The sequence below is a fragment of the Nomascus leucogenys genome, chromosome 6 (assembly GCF_006542625.1).
Source record: "Nomascus leucogenys isolate Asia chromosome 6, Asia_NLE_v1, whole genome shotgun sequence".
Lineage (NCBI taxonomy): Eukaryota > Metazoa > Chordata > Mammalia > Primates > Hylobatidae > Nomascus > Nomascus leucogenys.
The window spans coordinates 103,179,246-103,203,798 of NC_044386.1; the positions used below are offsets into that span (position 1 = coordinate 103,179,246).

Consider the following 24,553-nt stretch of genomic DNA (forward strand, 5'->3'; position numbering starts at 1 on the left):
AACCAGGAGGCCTGGGCATCTTGAGCAGTCAAGATCGATGGTCTAAACTTGACCGTCAGCCTCACGGGGCAGTAGCTGCAGCCTCTGGTGCACAAAGAAGCAGTGGAGAGAGGAGGGCAGATGCTGGAGTCCTGGGAAATAGGCCCAGTTATGAAATGGGAGCCAGCAAAGAAGACAGGGAGGGAGAAATTCCAGCATCGCTGAACCCCAGGAGGGAGTATGCCCAATATGTCCGTGCTCAGAAAGGAGGGGAGAGAATGCTGAGAGGGACCTTGGGTTTGTCAGCGCTGTGGCCGACCCTTGGGACGGGAGATTTGGTGTGGCTCAGGATGTTTCACAAAGGCAGAACCTATGTCTGCCTTGAGTTATCTTCCCAATACCTTGTTCTGGCCTCATCATATAAAATATGCCCACATGGACCTATGGAAATGCACGTGAATTCGATTTCAGGTAGACAGGAACTTTCCCGAATCTTTCTAAATAATCTTTAATATGATCTAAGTGATACCATTATTTGATTAATCTCTGAGGATCTGTGAAATTCAGCATCTGAAATTGTCCATGGTCTAGAAAGTTTCTAATATACTATCTTTTTCAGAATACCGCATAGTACAGTGATATCTTTGAGTTTAATATCTGAATTTCTCTAGATAAGATTTTGTTTTAATATTTACCCCCTCTCAAAAGTTTGTTTTATTTATTTGAGACGGAGTCTTGCTATGCTGCCCCTGGGCTCGAGTAGTCCTCCTGCCTTGGCCTCCCAGGTAGCTGGGACTACAGGCATAAGCTAAGTATTTTAAACCTTAAAAATACATGTATACCTAATAAGATGTTATTTAATGTGTATGTATTATTTAGGAATGACTTTTTGTTTCTAATCTTTAGCTGTATTTACCCTTCCTGATACTTCCCCAGGTATAGAGGTTATTGTATGTATTTTTTTAAGGCTGGGTACAGTGGCTCACACCTGTAATCTCAGCACTTTGGGAAGCCGAGGCCAGTGGATCACCTGAGCTCATGAGTTCGAGACCAGCCTAGGAATATGGCGAAACCCCATCTCTATTAAAAAAAAAAAAAAGAGAAAAACTGTTTTTTTTTTTTTTTTTTTTTTAAGACAGAGACTCAATCTGTTGCCCAGGCTGGAGTGCAGTGGTGCAGTCTCAGCTTGCTGCAACCTCTGCTTACTGCAACCTCTGCCTTCCAAGTTCAAGGGATTCTCCTGCCTCAGCCTCTCTAGCTGGGATTACAAGCATGTGCCACCACACCCGGCTAATTTTTTTGTATTTTTAGTAGAGATGGGGTTTCAACATGTTGGCCCAGGCTGATCTCAAACTTCTGATGTCAGGTGATCTGCCTGCCTTGGCCTCCCATAGTGCTGGGATTACAGGCGTGAGCCACTGCACCCGGCCCTTGTATGTTTTTTAAAATTAGTAATCACACAACTACTTGGTTTCCTGAATCTCTTAGAGTATGAACACTTTGATTAAGTTTTCAAAATAGTTGGATATTTAAGCAGCCTAAATCCAAAAACGCTTAATGTGGGGCTGTTTTGTGACTATAAATGCAATACATGTTTATTGTATAAAGGAAAAATGTACCATACTATAAAGAAGGAAATAAAAATCATCTACCTTCTCACCACTTGAAGATATTTTGTTAGTGTTTTGGTGTGTATCTTTCTAACATAGTTTTCCAGTATATATTTTATATTATACCTTTTAACTTTATGTCATGATTATTCATTTTCAAAACTGTTTTAATGACCGGACAGCATTCTAGTGTTGGTATCACAGCTTATTCAGTTAACCTATAATTTGGGACATCTACATTTCTAATTTTTCACTAATATAAATAACACTGTGATGAATGTTCTTGCATATCTTTGTGCATTTGGTGGTTTCTGCATAACTTCTTGAAATGGAGATATTGGGTTAAAGGTATGGACGTTCTTAAAGCTTTTGATGCATACCACAAACTTAGCCTGCAGAAATTTACCATTCTAACTCCCACCTGCAGTGAATAAGGCTTTTTCTTCCCTCACCCTCATCAGCAAAGCTTTGTTAATTTGACAGATGAAAAGTCTTTCTTTTCTTTTTTCTCTTTTCTTCTTTTTCTTTTGTTTTCCTTTCTTTCTTTCCTTTCTCTCTCTCTCTCTTTCTCTCTCATCTTCTATCTTTGAGACAGAGTCTCGCTGTCTCACCTAGGCTGGAGTGCAGTGGCGTGATCTCGGCTCACCGCAACCTCTGCCACCCAGGTTCAAGGGATCCTCCTGCCTCAGCTTCCCCATTAGCTGGGATTACAGGCGTCCAATTTTTGTAATTTTAGTAGAGACAGGGTTTCACCATATTGGCCAGGCTAGTCTTGAACTCTTGACCTCAAGTGATCTGCCTATCTTGGCCTCCCAAAGTGCTGGGATTACAGGTGTGAGCCACCACGCTTGGCCTTCATTTTGTATTTCTTTACTAGTGAGATTAAATATTTTTATGTTTATCGATTGTATGCTTTTCTTCTTTTGTAAATATCAATTACCTACCCCCTTTTTAAGTTAAGGTGTTCATCTTTTATGGTATTGATTTTCAAGGGCTTTATTTTTAAACACAAAAAATTTTGAACATATGCAAATCTAGGCATAATTGTATAATGGACCTTCCTGTACCCATAGGTCAGCTTTAACAACTAGAAAATTATAACCAGTTGTTTAATCTATGCACCTACTCATTTTCCACCCCCCCCCATATTTTAAAGCAAATCCCAGATGTTTCATTTCATCCATAAATATTTCAGCATGTAGCTCTAAAAGATGAGGACTCTAAGAGCTTGTCAATATAGGAAAGATATCAACATTTTTTTTCTTTTTTTTCTTTTGAGATAGAGTTTCCCTCTTGTTGCCCAGGCTAGAGTGCAGTGGCACAATCTCAGCTCACTGCAACCTCCGCCTCCCGGGTCCTGCCTCAGTCTCCCGAGTAGCTGTGACTACAGGTGCATGCCACCACACCTGGCTAACTTTTGTATTTTTAGTAGAGAAAGGGTTTCACTATGTTGGCCAGGCTGGTGTCAAACTCCTGGCCTCAGGTGATCTGCCTGCCTCAGCCTCCCAAAGTGCTGGGATTACAGGCATGAGCCACCACACCCAGCCAACATTTTGTTTTTCATATGTACTGCTGCATATATTCCCACCCCCTCCCCACCCCCGGGTTTTTGTTTCATTTGAATTTTGTTCACGGCATTTTTTTTTGAAATTCAGAAATTGAAACTTGGATTTATACACCATTCTCTTCTAGTTTCTTCCTTTGTCCATGTGCTTATTTGAGGCTAAATAAGATCTTTCTAAGGTCTTATCTAGCACCAGATGAGATTTCACCTCTACGTGGTATGACTTACAGAAACACTTGAACATATTCATAACAACACTAAGTAGTGGGGAAGGGAAACATCAGGACCTGGTTCTTGTTTCTTTGATGAATGTGTTGATCTAACTCTCCATAGCCCCAAGATATTTAAGTTGTCTTCTTTTCTAATATGTGCTTTTTCATTCCTTGTTTCTAACAGTCCCTCCTCCCTTGTGGCTTCTGCCCTGTGGTATTTCAGGAGACCAGGTCTCCCAAGTTTGGTAGGTTTCTCCATAAGGCATAAGTAAAAAGGCTCTGAGCACTGGCCCAGGTGTTCCCTTGTCAGTAAAGCACACAGACTTTATGAACTCCACATGGTCTCTTCAGTGCCTTTTTCTTTGTCTTGATAGTCTTTGTTAGGTTTTGTTTTCTTTTTTGTTTATTTAAAAAAAAAAAAACTTGTTTGTCTTTGCTACATTCTGGTTGGATGAGTTGGTTCGTCCACACTCGTAAATAGTTTCTTATTATGCCTAACTTGCTGCCAATGTGCGGACAAGCAATAATGTGTGAAGATAATTCACTTTGGCCAGGAATCTGGGTGTGAAACCCCATCTTCTACTCAGGCATCCAGTGTCAATGGGACGGACGATGAAAAGGCCTCTCACGCCGGTCCAGCCAACACACACCTGAAGTCTGAGAATGACAAGCTGAAGATTGCCTTGACACAGAGGTAAGGCTGTTTTAAAGTCCAGATCCTATTTTCTCCACCTTCAGCACTTCCCTAGAAGCCTTTCTTGCTGGACAGGGTTTCAGGAAATTGAGAGAGAAAACTGGGACCTGCTTGGAGCATCCACTCTTGTTTCCTGGTGAAAGGAAGGCCAGCTGGCTTCATGGCCCTTCTCTGGCCAACCACATCAGCATCCATTTGTGTGTGTGTGGGAAATAGACAGTGTGTATGTGTGAGAGAGATGGTGAGTATGTAAGTGTGTGGAGAGAGGGCGAATGTGCGTGAGTGTGGTAGTGTCAGAGTGTGTGTGTTAGAGTGTGTGTGATTGAGTGTACACGTGTGGAGAGCGGGTGTGTGTGTGTGTGTGTGTGGATGCACCCCTGTGCTTGTGCTTTGTTTTGTTTTTGAGGAGCCAAATTTATCATTTATTTATCTACAACATTGACTCTTGGCCAGGCATGGTGGCTCCTGCCTGTAATCCCAACACTTTGAGAGGCCAAGGCAGGCGGATCACTTGAGCCTAGGAGTTTGAGACCAGCCTGGGTAACATGATGAAATCCTGTCTCTAGAAAAAATATTTTAAAAACTAGCCAGCTATGTTGGTGTTTACCTGTAGTCCCAGCTACTCTGGAGGCTCAGTTGGGAGGATTGCTTGAGCCTGGGAGGTGGCAGAGGCTGCAGTGAGCTGAGATTGCACCACCACACTCCAGCCTGGATGACAGAGGGAGACTCTTGTCTCAAAAAAAAAAAAAAAAAGAATTTTGAACATCTGAGAAACGCATGTGAAAACATAAACTATTAAAATACGAAATCATACAAAACTCAGTCACCTATATATAAAAAAGTCATGTGGAATATATATTTGAAGAAGAGATCCTTTACAATATGAACTAGAACCATAAACTATATAGAAATAAACTTAAATATACAAGATCTATGTGAAGCAAACTTTAAAATGATTTCAAGGTTTATAAAATAATTGTTTAATAAATAGACATTCTGTTGGGAAGTGGCAAAAAGCCTTGATATTTTAAAAGTATCAGTTTCTTCTAAATTGATCTATAAATGTAACACAGTCCCCATAATGATATCAGTAAGATTTTAATTTACTGGATGAGCGGTGCTTATGATTTTGTATCTTGAGAATGTGGAGCATTCCCCACAGGCTGGGCTGGGCTTCGTGGTGTAGGGCGGTGCCATAAGCACACCCAGCACTTTCTGCTGGCCAGGGGTAGAGGTTCAGCAGGCTTTCCCCAGTCTCCCTCAGACCGAGAAGCCCCCCTCCTCAGAGTTGCCCATTTAAGATCTGTATTGGCCGGGTGTGGTGGTACATGCCTGTAATCCCAATGCTTTGGGAGGCTGAGGTGGGTGGATCACTTGAGGTCAGGAGTTCGAGACCAGCCTGGGCAACATGGTGAAACCCCATCTCTACTAAAAATACAAAAATTAGCTGGGCACAGTGGTACATGCCTGTAATCCCAGCTACTCAGGAGGCTGAGGCAGGAGAATTACTTGAACCCGGGAGGCGGAGGTTGCAGTGAACCAAGATCACGCCACTGCACTCCAGCCTGGTCGACAGAGCAAGACTCCATCTCAAAAAAAAAAAAAAAAAAAAAAAAAAAAGCTGTATCATCTTAGAAGCTGTTTTAGCTCAGGCTGCTATAACAAAATACCATGAACTGGGTGGCTTAAACAACAAACCTTTATTTCTCACAGTTCTGGAGGCTAGAAAGTCCAAGATTAAGGCACTGGCAGATTTGGTGTTGGTGAGGGCCTGCTTCCTGGTTCAGAGACCACAGTCTTCTCCCTGTGTCTTCACAGGTGGGGAGAGGAGGTGAGCTCTCTGAGGACTCTTGTAAAGACCTGGATCCCATTCATAAGGATTCCATCCTCACGCCCTCACCTAATCCTAGTCACCTCTCAACACCTGCCACCCCCCACCCCCAGCCTCCTAAGACCATCACATTAGGGGTGGGGTTTCAGCATATGAATTTAGGGAGGTCTCAAGCATTCGGTCCATAAGAGAAGCATCATTTTGAAATTCCCCCCATTTTACAGATGAGGAAACTGAATTCCAAGTGACAAAGTGACTCCTTGCCCAAGGTCACATGGCTAGTAAACTTTCCATCACCTCAGTCGGCCCGTGTTCCACTCAAGGCTGCACTCACAGTCTCTTCAGGAGCCTACCAGAGGCAGCCTGTTCCCTTCCACAGCTAGAGCTGCCACAGAGTTGGCACCCACCTCTCCAACTCAGCTGTCCCAGCTGTGATCTGACCTAGGAATTCCAGAAAGCACATGTGACCCTCAGATCCAACCACCTGCCTCTGGACTGTGACTCTTTGTCAGGTACTTCAAAGGACAGAACTGTGACCAGTCTCTTTTCTTACTCATCAGGCAGTTGTGAGAGCTTTATTTATTTATTTATTTATTTTTTGAGGCAGAGTCTCTGTGACCCCAGCTGTAGTGCAGTGGTGTGATCATAGCTTACTACAGCCTTGAACTCCTGGGCACAAGTGATCCCCCTGCCTCAGCCTCCCAAGTAGCTGGGACTACAGGTGCACGCTACCACACCTGGCTGATTTTTATTTTTATTTTTATTTTTGTAGAGATGAGGTCTTGCTATATTGCCCAGGCTGGTCTCAAACTCCCGGGCTTACCAAGTTATCCTCCCTTCTTGGCCTCCCAAAGTGCTGGGATTATAGGTGTGAGCCACCACACCCAACTGAGAGTTATTTTTGGTTGTTTAAGTCACAGTGGGCTGCCTGGGTGAAAATGTTTCACCCCTAAAAATAAATGTTTTCAAATCCGAGTTTAATGAGCAAGTGAGGTACTACAAGAATGGTCAGGAAGCTATTTCCCTAAATTAGTTTAAATTCTCAGTCATCAACTCTAGAATTCACCAGATAAGAACATTTTATTATTTCTTCAGTCAGTGGTGTTTGAAAGTGAAAGTACATATTTTCCAGGTCCTCGAGGTCCTCGAGGTTGTGGGATAAAAGATAACAGATCTATTTGGACACCCCATTGTATTTACTTAAAAAATTAGGGAGAGCCTTTAGAAAGAGCACTCTCAGCCAGGCGGAACCTCCCCATGGGCTTGTCACGTGCAGCTCTGCCCTGTCACCTCCAGTCACATTCAGCGCCACAGATGTGTGGGCTCCCTAGCAGGGACATGAAGGAGGGTCAGAAGAGAACAATGAGGGGAACCTGATTCCAGTTTGGTTTTGTTTTAAACATCCTCCTCACCAAGCACGTAGAATCAGATGAAACATGAGGCCTTTGTGGTGACAGCAGAGGTGTCCCTCAGATACCTGGTCTCCTCATACCCCAGGGGGGAATATGGGCCAGCCAGGGCTCCCTCCAGAACCCCTGTTGTGCCCCCAGGGCACTGATTCCCAGTCACTGTCTCCTGTCTCCAAGCCCCAGGCCCTCAGATCTGGATTCCTTCAAAGGCTCTGAGGAGGCACATGTTACAGTGGGACCATTATTGCCCTGAGCCAAGCTGTTGGCTTCTTGCTTGTTTAAACCCAGCGTCCTGGAGGTGTCCATGGCTTTCATACAGTTCTTGAAGGTCACCCGGTCCACCCATGAAACTCCTTTCAAGAGGGAGCAGGGCAGCCAGTAAGGAGGAGGGGGTGGGCCTTGCCTGCCCTGCAGCCCTCATGCCTAGCTGCTTTGTCTCTTCATTCATGAAGAATTGTGTTTTGTTTTCTTTTTTTTTTTTTTTTTTTTTGAGATGGAGTCTCGCTCTGTTGCCAGGCTGGAGTGCAGTGGTGTGATCTTGGCTCACTGCAACCTCCACCTACTGGGTTCAAGCGATTCTCCTGCCTCAGCCTCCTGAGTAGCTGGGACTACAGGCGCCCGCCACCATGCCCAGCTAATTTTTTTGTATTTTTAGTAGAGACAGATTTTCACCATGTTGGCCAGGATGTTCTCGATCTCTTGACCTAGTGAGCCACCCCGCCTCGGCCTCCGAAAGTGTTAGGATTACAGGCGTGAGCCACCGCTTCCGGCCCAAGAATTGTGTTCTCTTCTAAGGTGATTCTTTAAGAAAATAGACCACAGGATGACATGTTCACACCAGAGAGAGGGGCCAGTCCCTCCTGGCCCTGGATCAGGGCAGCCAGACCCACCTGCCAGCTCACTGTGGGGAGAGGGCGTGGACCCCCCCAGGGGTGTGCTGAGGGGTGGCGGAGTCCCCTTCCCCAGGCAGGCGGAGGCACAGCCAGACGGGACAGCACCCACCCTGTCGTCATCGCCCATCCCCGTCCTGCAGCGCAGCCAACGTGAAGAAATGGGAGATCGAGCTGCAGACCCTTCGGGAGAGCAATGCCCGGCTGACCACAGCGCTGCAGGAGTCGGCAGCCAGTGTGGAGCAGTGGAAGAGGCAGTTCTCCATCTGCCGCGACGAGAACGACCGGCTCCGCAACAAGGTGGGTGCAGTGGGTGCAGTGAGCCCCGAGGCCAGCTGGTGTGGGCAGTGGGAGATGGGGGCACCCACAACCCTTTTTCTCCACCCCCAACTTTGCCCTTATCCCCATGGCCAGAGAAAGACTTGCTGCCTCTCCCATGGGAACGTCCCTCCCCCTCCTTGCCTTTCTTAGTAGGAATTTAACCACGTACATAACTGACTCATTACCTTTTCTGGTTTTATTTTCTTTCTTTTTTTTTTGAGATGGAGTCTCACTCTGTCACCCAGGCTGGAATGCAGTGGCGCGATCTCAGCTCACTGTAGCCTCCTGTCTCCCAGGTTCAAGTGATTCTCTTGCCTCAGTCTCCCAGGTAGCTGGGATTAGAGGTGCCTGCCTCCATGCCTGGCTAATTTTTGTATTTTTAGTAGAGACAGGGTTTCACCATGTTGGCCAGGCTGGTCTCAAACTCCTGGCCTCAGGTGATCCACCCCCCTCAGCCTCCCAAAGTGCCAGGATTACAAGTGTGAACCACTGCGCCTGGCCAGACTCGTTACCTTTTCTGAACCAAGTTTTATAATTCCTGTTACTGAGGAGAAGACAAACTGGAGGTGTCAGCCCTGTCTCTCGCAGAGTGCCCTGCCTCAGCATTTCTGTGGTTCAGTGACCCTCCGTGGAGGAAGGGGACCCAGAGGGTAGGTGAGAAACAGACTTGGGAGATGGTGAGCTGCGCCTGCTTGGAAGTCCTGCTTCCATTCACATTATTGTTTCTAAACATGTAAATTTGGAGTTGAGAAAAGAATTACGGTGCTTGAGGTGTGAGGAGGGTAGACAGGTGCTGACCTGTTGTACGCCCTCTACTCTCTGACCTTGACATCCTGGCATTTTGATTTGTTTGAAAATGCACCTGTAACCTTCCCTGTCATTAGTCACACTCTAGTTCATAAGGTGCTTTTGGGGTGGCCAGAGACCCCCCATTGAGGCCTTGAGGTTTCTCTGCTAACCTTGTTTTGATGGTGGTTAATCCTCCCACTGTAAACACATAGGCTTTGGAGTATGCTCCGTCAGTGCAGGGTTTTAGGGGGACAGGTCCCATTTAGATTGGTGTTCACTCCCCCTTGACCCCCTTTTCTGCCCTGCCCTGCCCAACCTGGAGGGCCCCTGCATCCCAGCCCTCTGTCACACTGTCTTACTTTCATGCTAATGCCACATAAAAGTGTCTTGTGTCATTTTTTCATCTCGGTGCTGACGGTTGGGCACCAGGCCAGTTGCTGACTTTGCACGTTCCCACCTGAGGCCTGGCAGATCTGCCTGCCAGAGGGATCGATTGCCCTGTCTTGCATTTTCAAGAAAAGAGCTGAGTTTCTCACTTTGGTCTCAGTCTGATAGCCAGCAACAGTGCGGGGGGAGTGGAGGAAGAGCATCATGCACAACTCGCCCCCTTGGAGGCGTGTCGACCTCCCTGGGTCGACATGTCACAAGCTTGCCTCCCAGGGTTGGAGGCGGAAGTTGGTGTGGTTTCCAGCAGCAGCAGGGGCTGGGAGTTCGGACCCCAAGGCTTGGTGCAGGCTGCCTCTGGGAAGTGTCCTCGGTGCCCTACATATGAAGGACTGCTGCTGCCTGTTCCGGGGGACTTCATCACTACAGTGCTTTTGTGTTGCATGTGGGGTCCACAACTGCTGTCCACTCTGCACACACATTTTGGCCCCCAGCATTCAATGGCAGTGTGAGAGTACCAGTCCCTTGCACCCCTGTTCCACACAGGTAACTGTTTTGTGGGGTCAGCCTTGGGAAGGAGGGAAATATGCGATGTAGGGATTTGCCATTCAGCCTTGGGGAAGAGGCCCACAGGCCAGGCCCCTTCCACGTGCATCCCCAGGGGAAGGTCACCTTGATTTATAATGTTCGAAATGTCATTGCTTCCCTTTTCGGCAGCCACTGTACCATGAGGTTGCTTGATTTTCTACCCTGCTGGCTTAAACCATTGAGATGAAACAGAATAATGCAGGACATGATTACAGTGGTGTAACAATTATTCTGGGGAAAAGCAGGTCAATTCAGGGAACACTTGGCCCTTGCTTGTGATGGGTCCTTAAAGCAAATCTGAATCTATTCTTCACGGCCATGAGAGGAAACCAGAAGCCCAGAGCATCTTGAAGGCAGGCTTTATTACTTATTTGGCTCTGCTGGTAAGATGCCTCTGTAAGGCATCATGTGCAAAGCAGGTCCCATGCAAGCGGCGCAGGCAGCCCCATGATGGAGCTGCATGGGGTTTGTTCATAGCCACAAAGAAAAACTTGTAAGTGGATTAGTTTAGGATTTATTTTAAAGGAAAATAGAAGCGTAGCTGTGGTGATCTCTTGCTTAATGACTAACGTAAGCTGGCATCCCTGCTTTCCTGTGTGGTGTATATTGAAGATTGATGAGCTGGAAGAACAATGCAGTGAGATCAACAGAGAGAAGGAGAAGAACACGCAGCTGAAGAGGAGGATTGAGGAGCTGGAGGCAGAGCTCCGAGAAAAGGAGACAGTGAGTAATGGTGCTCCGAGCAGGGCCCCTTGGCGTCCTCTTGGCCTTGCGGGGTGGCACACAGCAGGTGTCTTGGGGCCTATGACTGGCCCTGGCAGCTGCCTGGATAGCAGCATGGAGAGAGAGCTGGGAGCCACAGCAAGGTGCAGACAGGCTGGAGCAAAGGCCTCCCCATGACCTCTGCCGCCTCCCTGTTACCCCTATTCTATAGCTGGTTGTGCAGATCCACAAGGGAGTTCAACATTTCACAAGACACTGAGATGCGTTTGTTGTCTGTCCTCAGAAGTTGAGTTTTGCTGTTTTGCTGCCAAATTAATGCCACTAGAGACCCATGATGTAACCACTTATTTTCTTTTTAAAAAAAATTTAAAATGTATTTATTTTATTTAAGATGGAGTCTCACTATGTTCCCCAGGCTGGTCTTGAACTGGGCTGAAGCATTCCGCCCACCTCAGCCTCCTGTGTAGCTGGGACTGTAGACACATGCCATGAGAGCACCACACACATGTGCCCACCACACCTCAGCCCAGCTCCCGGTGCCAGCCACCTGCACTTGCCGCCACCATGCCTGGCCTACAGTCATTTATTTTCTAGGGGGCAGACAGTTAAGTGCACACATGTTGGAGGCCGTGCGCATGTTACCAAACTCTCTAGGTCTCACTTCCTCCACTTGTAAAACAGAAATCGGAAAAACATCTGCCTTGTGATGTGTGGTGTGTGTGACAAGGCGTGTGACACACTTCGCCCTTGAAATTCCCTGAGATGAAGTATTCGCGTGGTCACTATCACTGTCTATGCAAACAGGACAGGTTCCCAAAGCTGCTTCCACGAGCGTGCACACGTTGGTGATTTTCAAGAATATATTTTATCTGACTTGCTTTCACGTTCTATCTCAAATTTCTTTCACGTAGGAGCTGAAAGATCTCCGAAAACAAAGTGAAATCATACCTCAGCTCATGTCAGAGTGCGAATATGTCTCTGAGAAGCTAGAGGTACGTGGGTGGGAGGCACAGCCGTCCTGGCTCAGACGAGAAGGCACAAATGTCATGGTACTCATTTTCCTGCTTCCTATCACTTTCACACTGAGAATGCTGAAGGAGAGATTTTCTGTTCACAAAAAGCTGGCGGTAACTGCATGCCAGATGGCACCGCATCCACCCCTGCCCTCGGGGCAGACTCAGCAGCGTTTGTCTTTTGGTTTTTCCAGTTCTATGAAGGTTCCTGTGCATCACCACAGTGTAGACGACTGTTTCCTCGCAGAACCCTGGTGGGGGTGAGGAGCAGGGTGGGTGGCCTGAGAGCCCAGGGTCAGGGTGTGGGGCCACCTCAGCCACTCCCCTGCCAGTGCCGGCAGGCCTCCCTCCGTATCCTCAGATTTCTGATCACTAAAATGAGGATTTTCAGGGCTTCCTCCACCTCGGAGGGCCTCTTCCCTACAGGTCCTCTGATACACACATGGCGCTTCATGCAGTTACATGACCCTGGAATTGGTAACTGGTTCCTGTGCACATGTTCAGAAAAGTCTCCGTTTATTCCCTCAACATAAAGCTCTTATTTGATATGAAGAGTTCAAGGCTTATGGCTCATTTAAGGACTCACAGCTGTCCTGTCTTTGGGAACCTGCTTGTGATTTACCTAGATGTGCCTCTGTAGGCTTGTGGGGCCCAGCGCCACAGAACATCTCCATGGTAACAGCATCAGAGGGTGCACAGACTGGCTGTCCCTGAGTCATTGGCATGGCCAGTCCTTCCTCTCCGAGGGCCAGAGGCTGGCCTGGGGCTGAGGAGGCCACGCCTCTCTGTGGGACCAGGGGAACGAGCCACTCTCCCATCTGTTCTGTCTCTTAGGATGGAACTGAAATGTGATCTCTGCTAGCCACGCAGACGGGGATTTCAGACTTTCCCTGCTGGGCCCCGTGTGAGGTCTCCCTCAGGCAGGACTCTGCGTTCTGCCTGCTTTGTTGGGTCTTGGGTTTTCAGGCCGGGTGTTGGTCCCTCTGTGCGAGAGCAGGCAGGAAAGCAGGAGGTCACTGAAGTGCCTGCTGCTTCCCTTCTGATGTCTTGTCACAGGCTTCTGTGCTGGGGTAGCATGTCTCTAGGCAGCTTAAGCCCTGGCCGAGGCCCTCAGGTTGGATGGAGAATGGTTGGTTCAGCTGTAGCAGGTTTTGAAGGACGACTCTCGTCACTCAGTTTTCCAGACCCTTCTCCCTTTTGCTTTGCCAGGCGGCAGAGAGAGACAATCAAAACCTGGAAGACAAAGTGCGTTCCTTAAAGACAGACATAGAGGAGAGCAAATACCGACAGCGCCACCTGAAGGTGGAGTTGAAGAGCTTCCTGGAGGTGCTGGACGGGAAGATTGACGACCTGCATGACTTCCGCCGAGGCCTCTCCAAGCTGGGCACCGATAACTAGGGCTGGCTGAGGCCCAGGCCCCGCCCGTGAGTCCCAAGCGTGTGTGCGAGACCAGATAGCTCTAGGACATTCTTCTGTGTGCATTGCTTCTGTAAACGCAGGCGCAGTTTGTCGTGTTTCCAAACCAGTTGTGCCGTCCACTCACTCCTTTCCAGAATAGAAATCTCCTCTCGCTTCTCTGGCCTTGTGAGGTTGTGGACAACTGGAAGATTCTGACTCAGGAATCCAGAACTAGGTCTACCTTCAACATTTATGCAGTCAGGGCAGGGATGTTTATATCTTTCATAAGGGCTGTTGCAACCATATGAACTGAAAACACGCATTTTCTAATCCAAATATTGATATTCTTTACACCAAGCCATCAGGCTCCTTTTATCAAATAACATTCAGAGTATTTGAATGTCCACCAGGCACCAGCCCCGGGGGGCACAGAGAGAACAACACTCCTCTCTGTCAACATTGAGAGGCTTTAAAACAACTGTTTAGTGGAAACTTACTGAGATGGAAAACAAGCTTCTGGTGGGTGCATTTTCTGGCCCGGGAGTTGCCTGCATCCACGATACTGCCCCCCTGCCCCCCAGTTTGTATGGTTGCAACAGTGTTCCTTTTCTTGGTTTTAATTTCTGAGCAGATGATTGTGCTGTGGGAACAGCACACAGTGAGGGTGCCTAGCACAACGTCTGGCACAAAGTAGGTGCTTAATAAATATTTGTTCAATTAAATGTGTACACAGAATTTAGTGTTTTAATCAAATCCCACAGCAGAGCTGGGACCCTATCGAATGATGCACCATCTTTGCTGTGCTGGGTAGTTATCAGACATGAATGCCACTGTCCGGTCAAACCCAAGCTGGGGCTCGGGTGGCCCTGGGGCAGGGAGGGAGACGGGGAAGTAGCAGGAGCTGGTCTCAGGCCCCTGGAGCCCATCCGTGATGCTCTGCCCCTGGGGCTCTCCAGACCCTCGAATCACCTTCTCCACTAGGAATGGTGACCCAGGGATTCCAGGTATAGGGGCTGGCCAGGGCTTTTGGGACCTAGGGTAGGATTATTTTGTGGGTCTGGACAACTGGGAAGAAATCGCAGGCATTTCGGGACGGGGAGGAGAGAGCAGCTCAGCCGACAAGCGTTGGCCCTCATGACAGAGGTGTTCCACCCAGCTCTGCCTCCTGCTTTTCTCAGTTTCTCCTAGGGAAGGGACTGCAGCCATAAACCTCTCCTCTCTCACAGAGCTGCTCAGTGGGGCCAGTGGGCCTGTGGGTGCTGTTGGCATCCTGCCCTGGCAGATTGCCCGTGTGTGGCAATATGTCTTGAATCCCTGGCCCCACACATCTCTAAATGCCTTGAGCAAGGGGGAGGCTTTGGTGCCCCCTTACCCCTTTGAGAACCACCTAAGAGGACTACTCCTTCTAGAAACCTTCTCCCATGGACACGGTTAGAGTTTCTCCCTGCTGAATTTGGATTAATGGGCAAACAAACCAAGGAAGGAGGGAGATGGGGTCCGCACGCAGGTGTCCTGGGCCCCAGGGTGAACACATGAGTCCTCCTGCTCTCCTTCCCTTCCCCTCACGGAAACACCTCTCTGAGTTGGGGAGTCTTGTTTGGGATGCGGATAGAAGGGAAGGCTGGGGATCTGGAGCACCAAGGCACTTTTAGAGGAGCTCCCGCAGGGTGAGTGGGGGCTTTGGTTGAGTACACAGGGCTCTTGGCAGACAGGAGGTGGAAAGCGTGGCCAGCCATCTTTGTGATTCGGGCTAGTCTGCTGCTGGCCCTGCCCTTTCCCCAGAGCTCCCGATGGCTCTCAGGACAGTTGGTAGCAGCTCCCTACTGGCTGCACCAGGAGATCAGAGAGCCGAGCTGGCTATGAGTCAGCCCGTGGCCCAGCAGCAGGATAAGGGGATTCTCAAGCCAGTCTGGTCTGCCCAGCAGCAGGCTGGGTGTGTGGCTGCCTGGGAGCAGCGGACACTGGGTTCCAAACACCTTCCACTTGGGTCTTCAGATGACCTCTGCCTCTATCAGGTGACTTATGAATCTAGAAAGAGCCCTCTTGACTGACAAGAGAATGCTCAGGTGACATATGCATAGAATAGTTACTAAAGCCACTTGTGCATTCTGATAGCAGTGACTTTAGAAAACCCCAGAAGTGGAGGTGTAGAAAATGTTGGAAGAGCCACTTCCACAGTGGGCTGCTGTGCAGTCGAGACCCATGATCCCAGCTCACCAACCACTGAACAGTGTGGTGAGCATCCTGTGGGCAGCAGGTGAGGAACTTGGATTCCTCCTGCTGTGTGTCCAGCTCTACAGCTGCTGCGGCCCAGAGCTAAGAGTAGTAGGGACTCCCTTAAAGGGAAGGGTAGGTTGGGCTTGGCCATGAAAGCACAACAGCTTTTATAAAAGCACTGAACTTTCCATTCCTTCTGCTTTTCTCTGAACATCTTAGTGTCTTTTCATTGACTTGCTTTTAAAATAATGGCCCTGGAGCAACCTGGACGGTGTTCCCTTGAGCTGGTGTGACATGCCCTCGTTTATTCTGACATCCAGCCCAGTCTCACTACTGTTGTCATAACCTTACGCCAGACTCAGGCAGAACGTAAGCCATTCACTCGTGAGCATCGCTGCCGCTTGTGCTGCCTGGAAGCTGCAGGGCCAGGACTGCATTTTCAGTTTGCAAATGAGGTCTCCTGATTTTGGTGTTTCCAAGACTGGCTGCTATACCTGGATAAGCTTTCCTTCTGCCTCCATGAAACCTGGTGTCTAAAAGAGATCAACTAAAACTTGGAACCCTTTAACCAAGAGGACCTTTAAAAATAACCTTTCATTCCAGTCAAGACCCCCAGCTGGATGCATTTTGAAGTTGGGAGTGGCAAGGAAGCCTTCCTAATGCCGCCCGGGGAACGTAAAACCACCAGAGCAACAGGTTGGGACAGTGTGGTCAGGCCTTGGAGGGAAAGAGAACCAGTATCCACACAAGACCTCGAACTTGTGTGGCCCCTCAGTTTCATTTCTCCTGCCTGCCATCACATTAGACTTTAATTGGGTGAGAGAACAAGGCAGAGACTGTCACCTGCATTTTGCAGATGGGAAGTAGAGACAGAGAAAGTGACACACCCAGGGTCACCCAGCAGTGACCAGCAGCGTGGACTCTGCATCCAGGTCTCCTGGACCTTGAGGCAGTATCTTTTGAGCCATGCCACTCTAGTCCCTTTGGTGACCTGTGGGTGCCAAGAGAAAATAATTCTCTTATATCCTGATAAAAGCATATTACAATTATATTATTTTAATATGTGTCCACAGCAAAGGACAGTTTACAAAGATGTGAATCTGAATGACATTTAGGAATGTTCGTTATAAACGGTAAGTTCCACTTTGGAATGATTCTGGTTTGGCAGGAACCTTTCCAAGAAAGTTGGTGAAAATGATGCCTCTGCCTGTGAGGCCAGTTCTATGGAAAACAAACACACCCTGAGTTCTTTATTGATGGCTTTAGTGGAGGCAGAGCAGTATGTTCAAAACAAGTGGGAGGCCCTAAGATCTCAGGAATGGAAACAGAGTTCTGGCTGGGGGTGGCCTGTCCACTGCCCGCCCCTTCCTGGAGATGCACTCCTTTCTGGCTTTCTGGGGAGGGAGCAGCCTTGCTTAGTGGTGGGAGCAGCTTGAATGGGACCTGATCAACACCCAGGAAGACTGTGCACAGAGGGCAGTTGGTCTCCAGCCTGCAGGCCCCATGAGCACAGCCTTCATGGTGGTGGACAGGCACCTGCCTGCTGTGGACTACATTTGATGCAAAACATCAAGAAAAGGGTGGAACATAAGACAGTGAATATGCCTCCCAGAAACATCATGATCTGTCTATTTTAACAGGGCTCTTTTTCTTTAGAAAAGTCTCCTTCTCTGTAGAAACCAGGGACAATTTTGGATGAGAGCCAACCACAGGACGTGCTGGGGACCTTATGGTGGGACCTCACGTGTGGCCAGGTGCACCTTTGGGAAGAAGGCAGATGTGATGTGACTTAGCACAGGCACTCAAAAGAGGGAGCCAGCCACTGGTCTTTGCCAATATCCAGAAGTGGATTGTTTGTTCCATTCATCCTTCTAGAAGCTAAATTCTTTCATTGCCTTGAGACATCACTAGATTTTGAAGCACTTGCAAGCTAGAAGCTTGCAAGATCAATGTCCATGTATATTTTTAAATGATATGCATGCCTTCAAAGGACCCTAATTTCTGAGTACATGGCTTCCCCAAAGAAACAGTATATATTCTGGAGATGATGGGGGTTTCGGCATGGAGAGGGACTCCTGTCTAGTCTAGAAATGTGTGTTACTTACATGCCTCTTCCATGTACCGATCTCAAGAATGTGGGTTTTCTAGTTTGGCTTTAAACACTACCCAGGCAGAAAGGTGGCTTTGGTAAGAATTTTGAGCTGGATGAAATGTTCTAGTGAACTTAGGACTGTGTGTGTGCGCACGTATGTGTATGTGTGTGTTTGTGAAGAAACGGCAAAAGGGGAAGTGGGAGAAACACTAAGGAAGAGTTTCTAATGAAAAATATGTATACCTAAGAGGAGACTTTATTTTCTATTTCTGGTGGTGATGTTCTATGTTCTGGAATCCATTTACCGGAAGAAGAGTTTGTGGATCTTTTGTTTGAAGTGGAATTGTACAGTGCCCTACTCTCTTTGACAGTGCAGAGTCTTGCGGCAAAGGGTCTCTGGGCCCCAGAGACCCCCAGGGCACCTGGCAGGAGCCCACAAACCATGGCAGAGTCCCAAGTGGTGTATGTTTTGGCGAGTGATGGGCAGGACTGATGATTCACAGCTGTGGGGCTGTGCTATTGTTTTTACCCTCTTGTACTGCTTTTAATAGGAAGTCCCAACTTTACATCAGTTGTGAGAGCAGCGTCTTATGATGTGACAGGCAAGAAGACATTCCTTGCGTCAAATATAAGAGTTTAATGAGAAGAGTGGAGTGGATAAGTGAACTCTCCCAAGAGTACTGTTTTTTTGTTTCCCTTTTTAAATGCTTTTTTGGTACATAAATAATACTTTTTTTTAAAGAAATTCCAGATGAGTGGGAAAAAAACCAATCACCTGTTATTACACCATCTAATTATAACCACTGTTAACATTTTGGTTTTTATCTTTTCAGACTTTTTTCTATGCATCTGTGTGTGTTTTATTACTTTTTCCATGAAATATAATCATATTATACATACTGTTTTATAACTTTTATCCCTTTTAACGCTCTATTGTGAATAGATTTCTATATCAGTAAATATGTAATTACATTATTTTTAACCTCTATGTAGGTTGTACCTTGGATACTTAGGTTGTTTCCAATTTTTTTACTGTTGTAGTCAAGGACATAAGTTCTTCTAACATCCTTGCGAACTTTTCAGAATATTGACTTAGGGTAATTTTCTGAAGTTATTACTGGCTCAAAAGTACGTGCCTCCCTATCTGCGGCTCCTTTCCTTCTGAGGCACACAGGACTTCACCCTCCATCCCCCTTGTACTCTATTCAGGGTCCTGTGACTAATTCTGGCCAATGAAATGTGAGCAGAGGTGACATATGAAGCTCCAGGCAGAGACTGAAATGCCCATGAGTAGTTCCGCAGTGTCTGTCTTCCCTTCCCTCAGCAAATGCTGATGTCCCAGGGACAGAGCCTCTGTCAAGCCTGGATCCCTGAGTGACTATGTGGAACAGCCCCCTTCTCCCTTCATGTTACCCTAACCTGCCATCCTGCATGGACGTGTAGCATGAATAAAAAAAAAAACCTTAGGTGTTAACCACTGGGATTTCAGGGTTAATTGGTTAACTGCAGCATAACATACCCTGTTGCAACAATAAAAAAGTATGCACATTTTTAGGACTTTTAATATGTATTGCCTCAAATTGTCTTCCAGAAAGACAGCCCCAATTATACTCCCACAGTGTGTGAGTGTGTACTGCTTCCTCTTTAACACTGGAGTTACCCTGGGGACAGAGAGCTAAAAAAAATTTTTTGGGGTTACAATGTAACTCTTTAAGGTGTTCAGCAGTATCATTGATTTCTAAGAGGTTTATTTCATAAACATTGTAAAACAAAATTTTAAGTTGCATGTATGGCTTTTTAAAAATGTTTAGACATTAAAAAAACACCTTTTAGTCAAGTTTATCTGTTACTTTTTTTTTTTATATGGTTGCTACCTATGCTGTCATGCTTAGGCAGGTCTTTCCAATTTTTTTTTTTTTTTTTTTCTGAGACGGGGTCCACCCTGGCCCCCAGGCTGGAGTGCAGTGGCGTGATCTCGGCTCACTGCAACTTGCGCCTCCCGGGTTCAAGCAATTCTCGTGTCTCAGCCTCCCAAGGAGCTGGGACTACAAGTGCATGCCACCATGCCCAGGTAACTTTTTGTATTTTTAGTAGAGATGGGTTTCGCCATGTTGCCTAGGCTGGTCTCGAACTTGAGCTCAGGCAATCGACACACCTCGGCCTCCCAAAGTGCTGGGATTGCAGGTGTGAGCGACCAAGCCCGGCGAGGTCTTTCCAATTCTGATTGCAAGGTTGTATAAATATTCACCACTGTCTTATTCTTGTACTTTTATTATTTCTTTCTAAACAGTTAAATCTCTGATCTGGCTGGGCGTGGTGGCTCATGCCTGTAATCTCAACACTTTGGGTCGCCAAGGTGGGAGGATCACTTGAGTCCAGGCATTTGAGGTTACAGTGAGTTTTGATGGCACCGGCGCACTCCAGCCTGGGGAACACAGCAAGACCCTGTCTCTAAAAAAATTTTAAAAACCTCTGATCTATCTGGAATGTATTTTTTAAATTACCCCAACACTGTTTATTGGGAAGTCTATCCTTTCTGTATTCTATATGAAATCCCATTTTTACCATACATCTAGCCCTTCTGTTGGGTGCCAGGATAAGCACCCTGGCCTCGAGTGTGCTATGAACTCTTTATTATGGGTTATCATCTTCCTGCACATTCTAGCACTGGTACCACATTGTTTGGATCGCCATAGTTTTGGACTAAACATCCCCATTAAACTTTTTAAAAATTTGCCTAGTATATTGTGCATGCCGGGCACAGTGGCTCACGCCTGTAATCCCAGTACTTTGGGAGGCCAAGGTGGATGGATCACCTGAGGTCAGGAGTTCGAGACCAGCCTGGACAACATGGCGAAACCCCGTCTCTACTAAAAATACAAAAAAAAAAAAAAAAAATTAGCTGGCTGTGGTGATGGGCACCTGTAATCTCAGTTACATGGGAGGCTGAGGCAGTGAACCCAGGAGGCGGAGGTTGCAGTGAGCTGAGATAGCACCACTGCACTCCAGCCTGGGCGACGGAGTGAGACTCTGTCTCAAAAAAAAAAAAAAAAACCTTCCAAAAGAAATTTGAGATAATTTTGTAACATTTAGAAAAATTAGAAATTGGATTGAGTAAAATTTACATATTTTACACAAGAGGACTAACATCTTTATAATATTTAACCTTTCATTTCAGTAAATTTATAATGTTTTATGTCTCTCAGCCTATCTTTTCTAGTATAGGTGATTTTTTTAGTGTGGTTACTATTGTAAATGAGATCTTTTCCCACTACTTTAAAAAATGAAAATTAAATCTATCGCTTTTATGACTTAAAACATTAAATAAAACTTATGTTAAGTGTAAACATTATTTAAAAACATAATGTAGAAAATTAAAGTCCCCCATAATTAAAATCCCTTTCCCCCAAGAAAAACAGTCAACAGTTGATGCATATTCATCAGTTTTTTCCTAAAGTATGTTTTAGCTCTTTGACCATATAAGACAACCCTTCTGCTGTTAGCATTTTTCTCTTTGTAATAGATCTTCCTATGTCAGTACACATCAATCTACCTCATTCTTACCTCTGCATAAGAGAGTAGTGTGTGGTTGTACAATAGTTTAACTTGGCGATTCGTTATTTATTTTGTAACTAGCCAGTTACTGAATTATTCTAAAGGTTTTGCTGTTGTTAATTTCTTTTGCCTTTTTCAGTTGGGTAATAGTTCTGGGTAGGTTGATAATTTTATTCCCATATTTGTAATCTTATTTCACTTTCTCAACTCATCACATTGACCGGTACTTTTAGAACTATGTTAAAATACACTTACATAATTGTGCTGATATTGTACATTATTTTATATATATATATATTTTTTACTTAGAAGAGTGTTTCTCCAAAACTATAAATTTGACTCTTAGTGTAAAATAATCTTAATATTTCAATTATACATTAAGCTTATGCCCTCTATTTCTAGTTTGATGAAAATATTATCAGTAATGGATGTTGGGGTTTTATTAAATGGCTTTTTTCCACATCTGTCAAGATGATCAACTGGCTTTTCTCTATTATGACTTTAGATGAATCATTTTAATAGATTTGCTAATGTTAAGACATCTCTGCATTTCTACAAAAATCTGATATAGTCATAGTATATTATTCTTTTAATATACATCTCCTTTCAATGTTAACAGTGGTTATTTATGATTGGTTGGTCCACAGTAGATTTTTGTGTTTCTTATCTGTACTTTCTAATTTTTCTACAAAGATCGTGTATTACTTGTATAATAAAAATAAGAGCTTTAAATTGTGAAATTCTTTTGGATTTGGTTTTCTCATTTTATTATGGAATTTTTCATACCTAAATAAGATGAATAGTTGTGTAATTTTTTTTCTGCTTTCTTTGTCAGTTATTGGTGTTTGTTAGCTTCTTAAAAAAATTAAAAAGAACACGGGAAGCTCTGTTTTTCTATGCCCTGGAAACATTTAAATATTTAGAATTTTTTGCTCTTTGAAGTTTTTATAACATGTATGAAACTGTCCAAATCTAGTGCCTTTTTAGGAAATTTTTTTTTTTCAATTTTTTTCCTGCTCATTCTTTTCTTCAAACTTTATTTCTATTCTGTAAGTTTTTGGCAATTTAAATTTTCCTGGCTAAGCACAGTGGCTCATGCCTATACATCCCAGCACTTCGGGAGGCCGAGGCAGGAGGATCGCTTGAGCCCAGGAGTTCACAATCAGCCTGGGCAACATAGTCTCTACTAAAAATTAGCTAGGCATGGTGGTGTGCGCCTGTAGTCCCAGCTACTCAGGAGGCTGAAGCAGTAGGATCACTTGAGCCCTGGAGGCCGAAGCTGCAGTGAGCCATGAGCATGCCTGGGACACAGAGCAAGACCCTTTCTCAAAAACAAAAAAAAATTTTTTTTTTTTTTGTTTTTGAGACAGGGTCTTGCTCTTTCGCCCAGGCCGGAGTGCAGTGGCGCAATCTCAGCTCACTGCAAGCTCCGCCTCCTGGGTTCACGCCATTCTCCTGCCTCAGCCCCACCCCGCCCCCCAGCAGCTGGGAGTACAGGCGCCCGCCACCACACCCGGCTAATTTTTTGTATTTTTAGTAGAGATGGGGTTTCACCATGTTAACCAGGGTGGTCTCGATCTCCTGACCTCATGATCCGCCCGCCTTGGCCTCCCAAAGTGCTGGGATTACAGGCGTGAGCCACCGCGCCCGACCAAATTTTTTTTAATTAAGTAAATTTTCCTAAATAGTGATTCTGTTCTGATTTTCAGATTTGTTGGCCTGGAGTTGTAGTATGCTGCTTCCTCATTCCCATGTTGTGTGTGCTTTCCCTTTTTGTTCTCATTAGTTTTTCCAGAATTAGTCTGTTTCATTGATCTTTTCAAATAACCAACTCTGAGATTTGTATCTTAATTTACTGTTTTACTATTTCATGATTCTTTTGGTTTTGTTCTTAATTTTTTCCTTTATTATTTTCTCACCTTCCAAAGTTACATGCCATTTTAACTTTTTCTTCTTAATAAAAGACACAGTTACTAACATTGTAAGGTACGACTTTTCCTCTGAATACATCTTTATCCGTATCCCTTAAATTTATATTTAGTGTTCTAAGTTATAAATAATTTATAATTTCAGATTTGACTTTCTTTTTTACTGGAGTTTTTTGAAGTTATACTTTTAAATTTCCAGGTAGTTTATTTTGTTGTTGTTTTTAGCATTTCTTACAAACTTCTAGTTTTATTGCCTTGTCAAAGAGAGTATGGCCTGTACAATTTGTGCATTTTGGAGATCATAGATGTTTTCTTGAGACCTAATAAATTTTTAGTTTTAATACGTATCCCCAGGAAACTGAAGAAGAAAGTATATTCTCTGAAAGGAACAAAATCCAATCAGATATATTCATTTGACCTTATAAAGTATAATATTATGGACCTTTAATTTTAATTTACTTGATTCATTAAGACTAAGAAAGATATGTTAGTCTTCTATTGTTGTATTTCTGTCTGTTTCTTTTGTTTCTAACAGTTTTTGCTTTGTTTCTTTTTGATGTTATTTGGCAAATGTTCTTTTTATATTTAAGGGAAAAAATATTTTCCTTTAAAGACTTGTATACCTTTGTGAATTTTACCTGATTTTGTTGTAATAGTTTCTGTAGAAATACATAGTTCAGTAAAATATTTGTGTCTGTTTTTAAGTCAACAGAAATCTTTCAGAAGTCCTTTGTATCTTAACAAGATACTTCAGAAGTTCTTGATCTCCCTAAGTAGGCTAATGTCCTTGCAGGCTGCAAGAGTGGTAGGGGGGGCTGGGGCGTATTATGCTTCGGGGTTGAGTGTGCCAATGTTTCTGGTTCGTGCTTTGGGGCAGCCCCCATGCTTAGGGATGTTTAGGGGATGCCTGCCCTTCATCTGGTCATATTCTGCCTCAGTAGGGCCCACACAAAGGCAACCTACGAGGCACTTTTCTTCTGTGGGGAGTAGCCTTCTGAGAAGGCAGCAGAATGTAGCTTTATGTGCCTGGCTATTGGGGTAAAAGCTAATCTCAGAGAGTCATTCCACCGGAAAAGATTTTGGGTTTTTTTTTCTGTAGAGTCAGAGTCCTGCCATGTTGCCCAGGCTGGTCCTGACTCCTGGGCTCAAATGATCCTCCTGCCTTGGCTGTCCACAGTGCCAGGATCGCAGGTGCAAGCCACCACACACAGCCCCCACCAGAAAAGGTTTTTCCAGAGCTGTTGGAACAGGCTATTCACATGGCAAAGTCTGTATCAAACACAGAACCGGCTTTTCCCAAATGTGTAGTGTGAATCCCAGCCCTCAGCTCAAGAGTAAAAGAAACAGGACCTTCTA

General features: G+C 45.4%; 1 protein-coding gene across 1 annotated transcript in view; it reads left to right on the forward strand.

The window, feature by feature from the left end:
• Positions 1-14,131, forward strand: part of HOMER2 (homer scaffold protein 2) — a 98,893-nt gene extending 84,762 nt beyond the window's left edge. Inside the window, exons 5-9 of the mRNA XM_030814938.1 lie at positions 3,953-4,059; positions 8,333-8,489; positions 10,884-10,994; positions 11,906-11,986; positions 13,217-14,131. Of these exons, the coding sequence (XP_030670798.1) occupies positions 3,953-4,059; positions 8,333-8,489; positions 10,884-10,994; positions 11,906-11,986; positions 13,217-13,405 (645 nt within the window). The 3' untranslated portion in view covers positions 13,406-14,131. The remainder of the gene's footprint in view (positions 1-3,952; positions 4,060-8,332; positions 8,490-10,883; positions 10,995-11,905; positions 11,987-13,216) is intronic.
• The last annotated feature ends 10,422 nt before the right edge of the window (positions 14,132-24,553 follow it).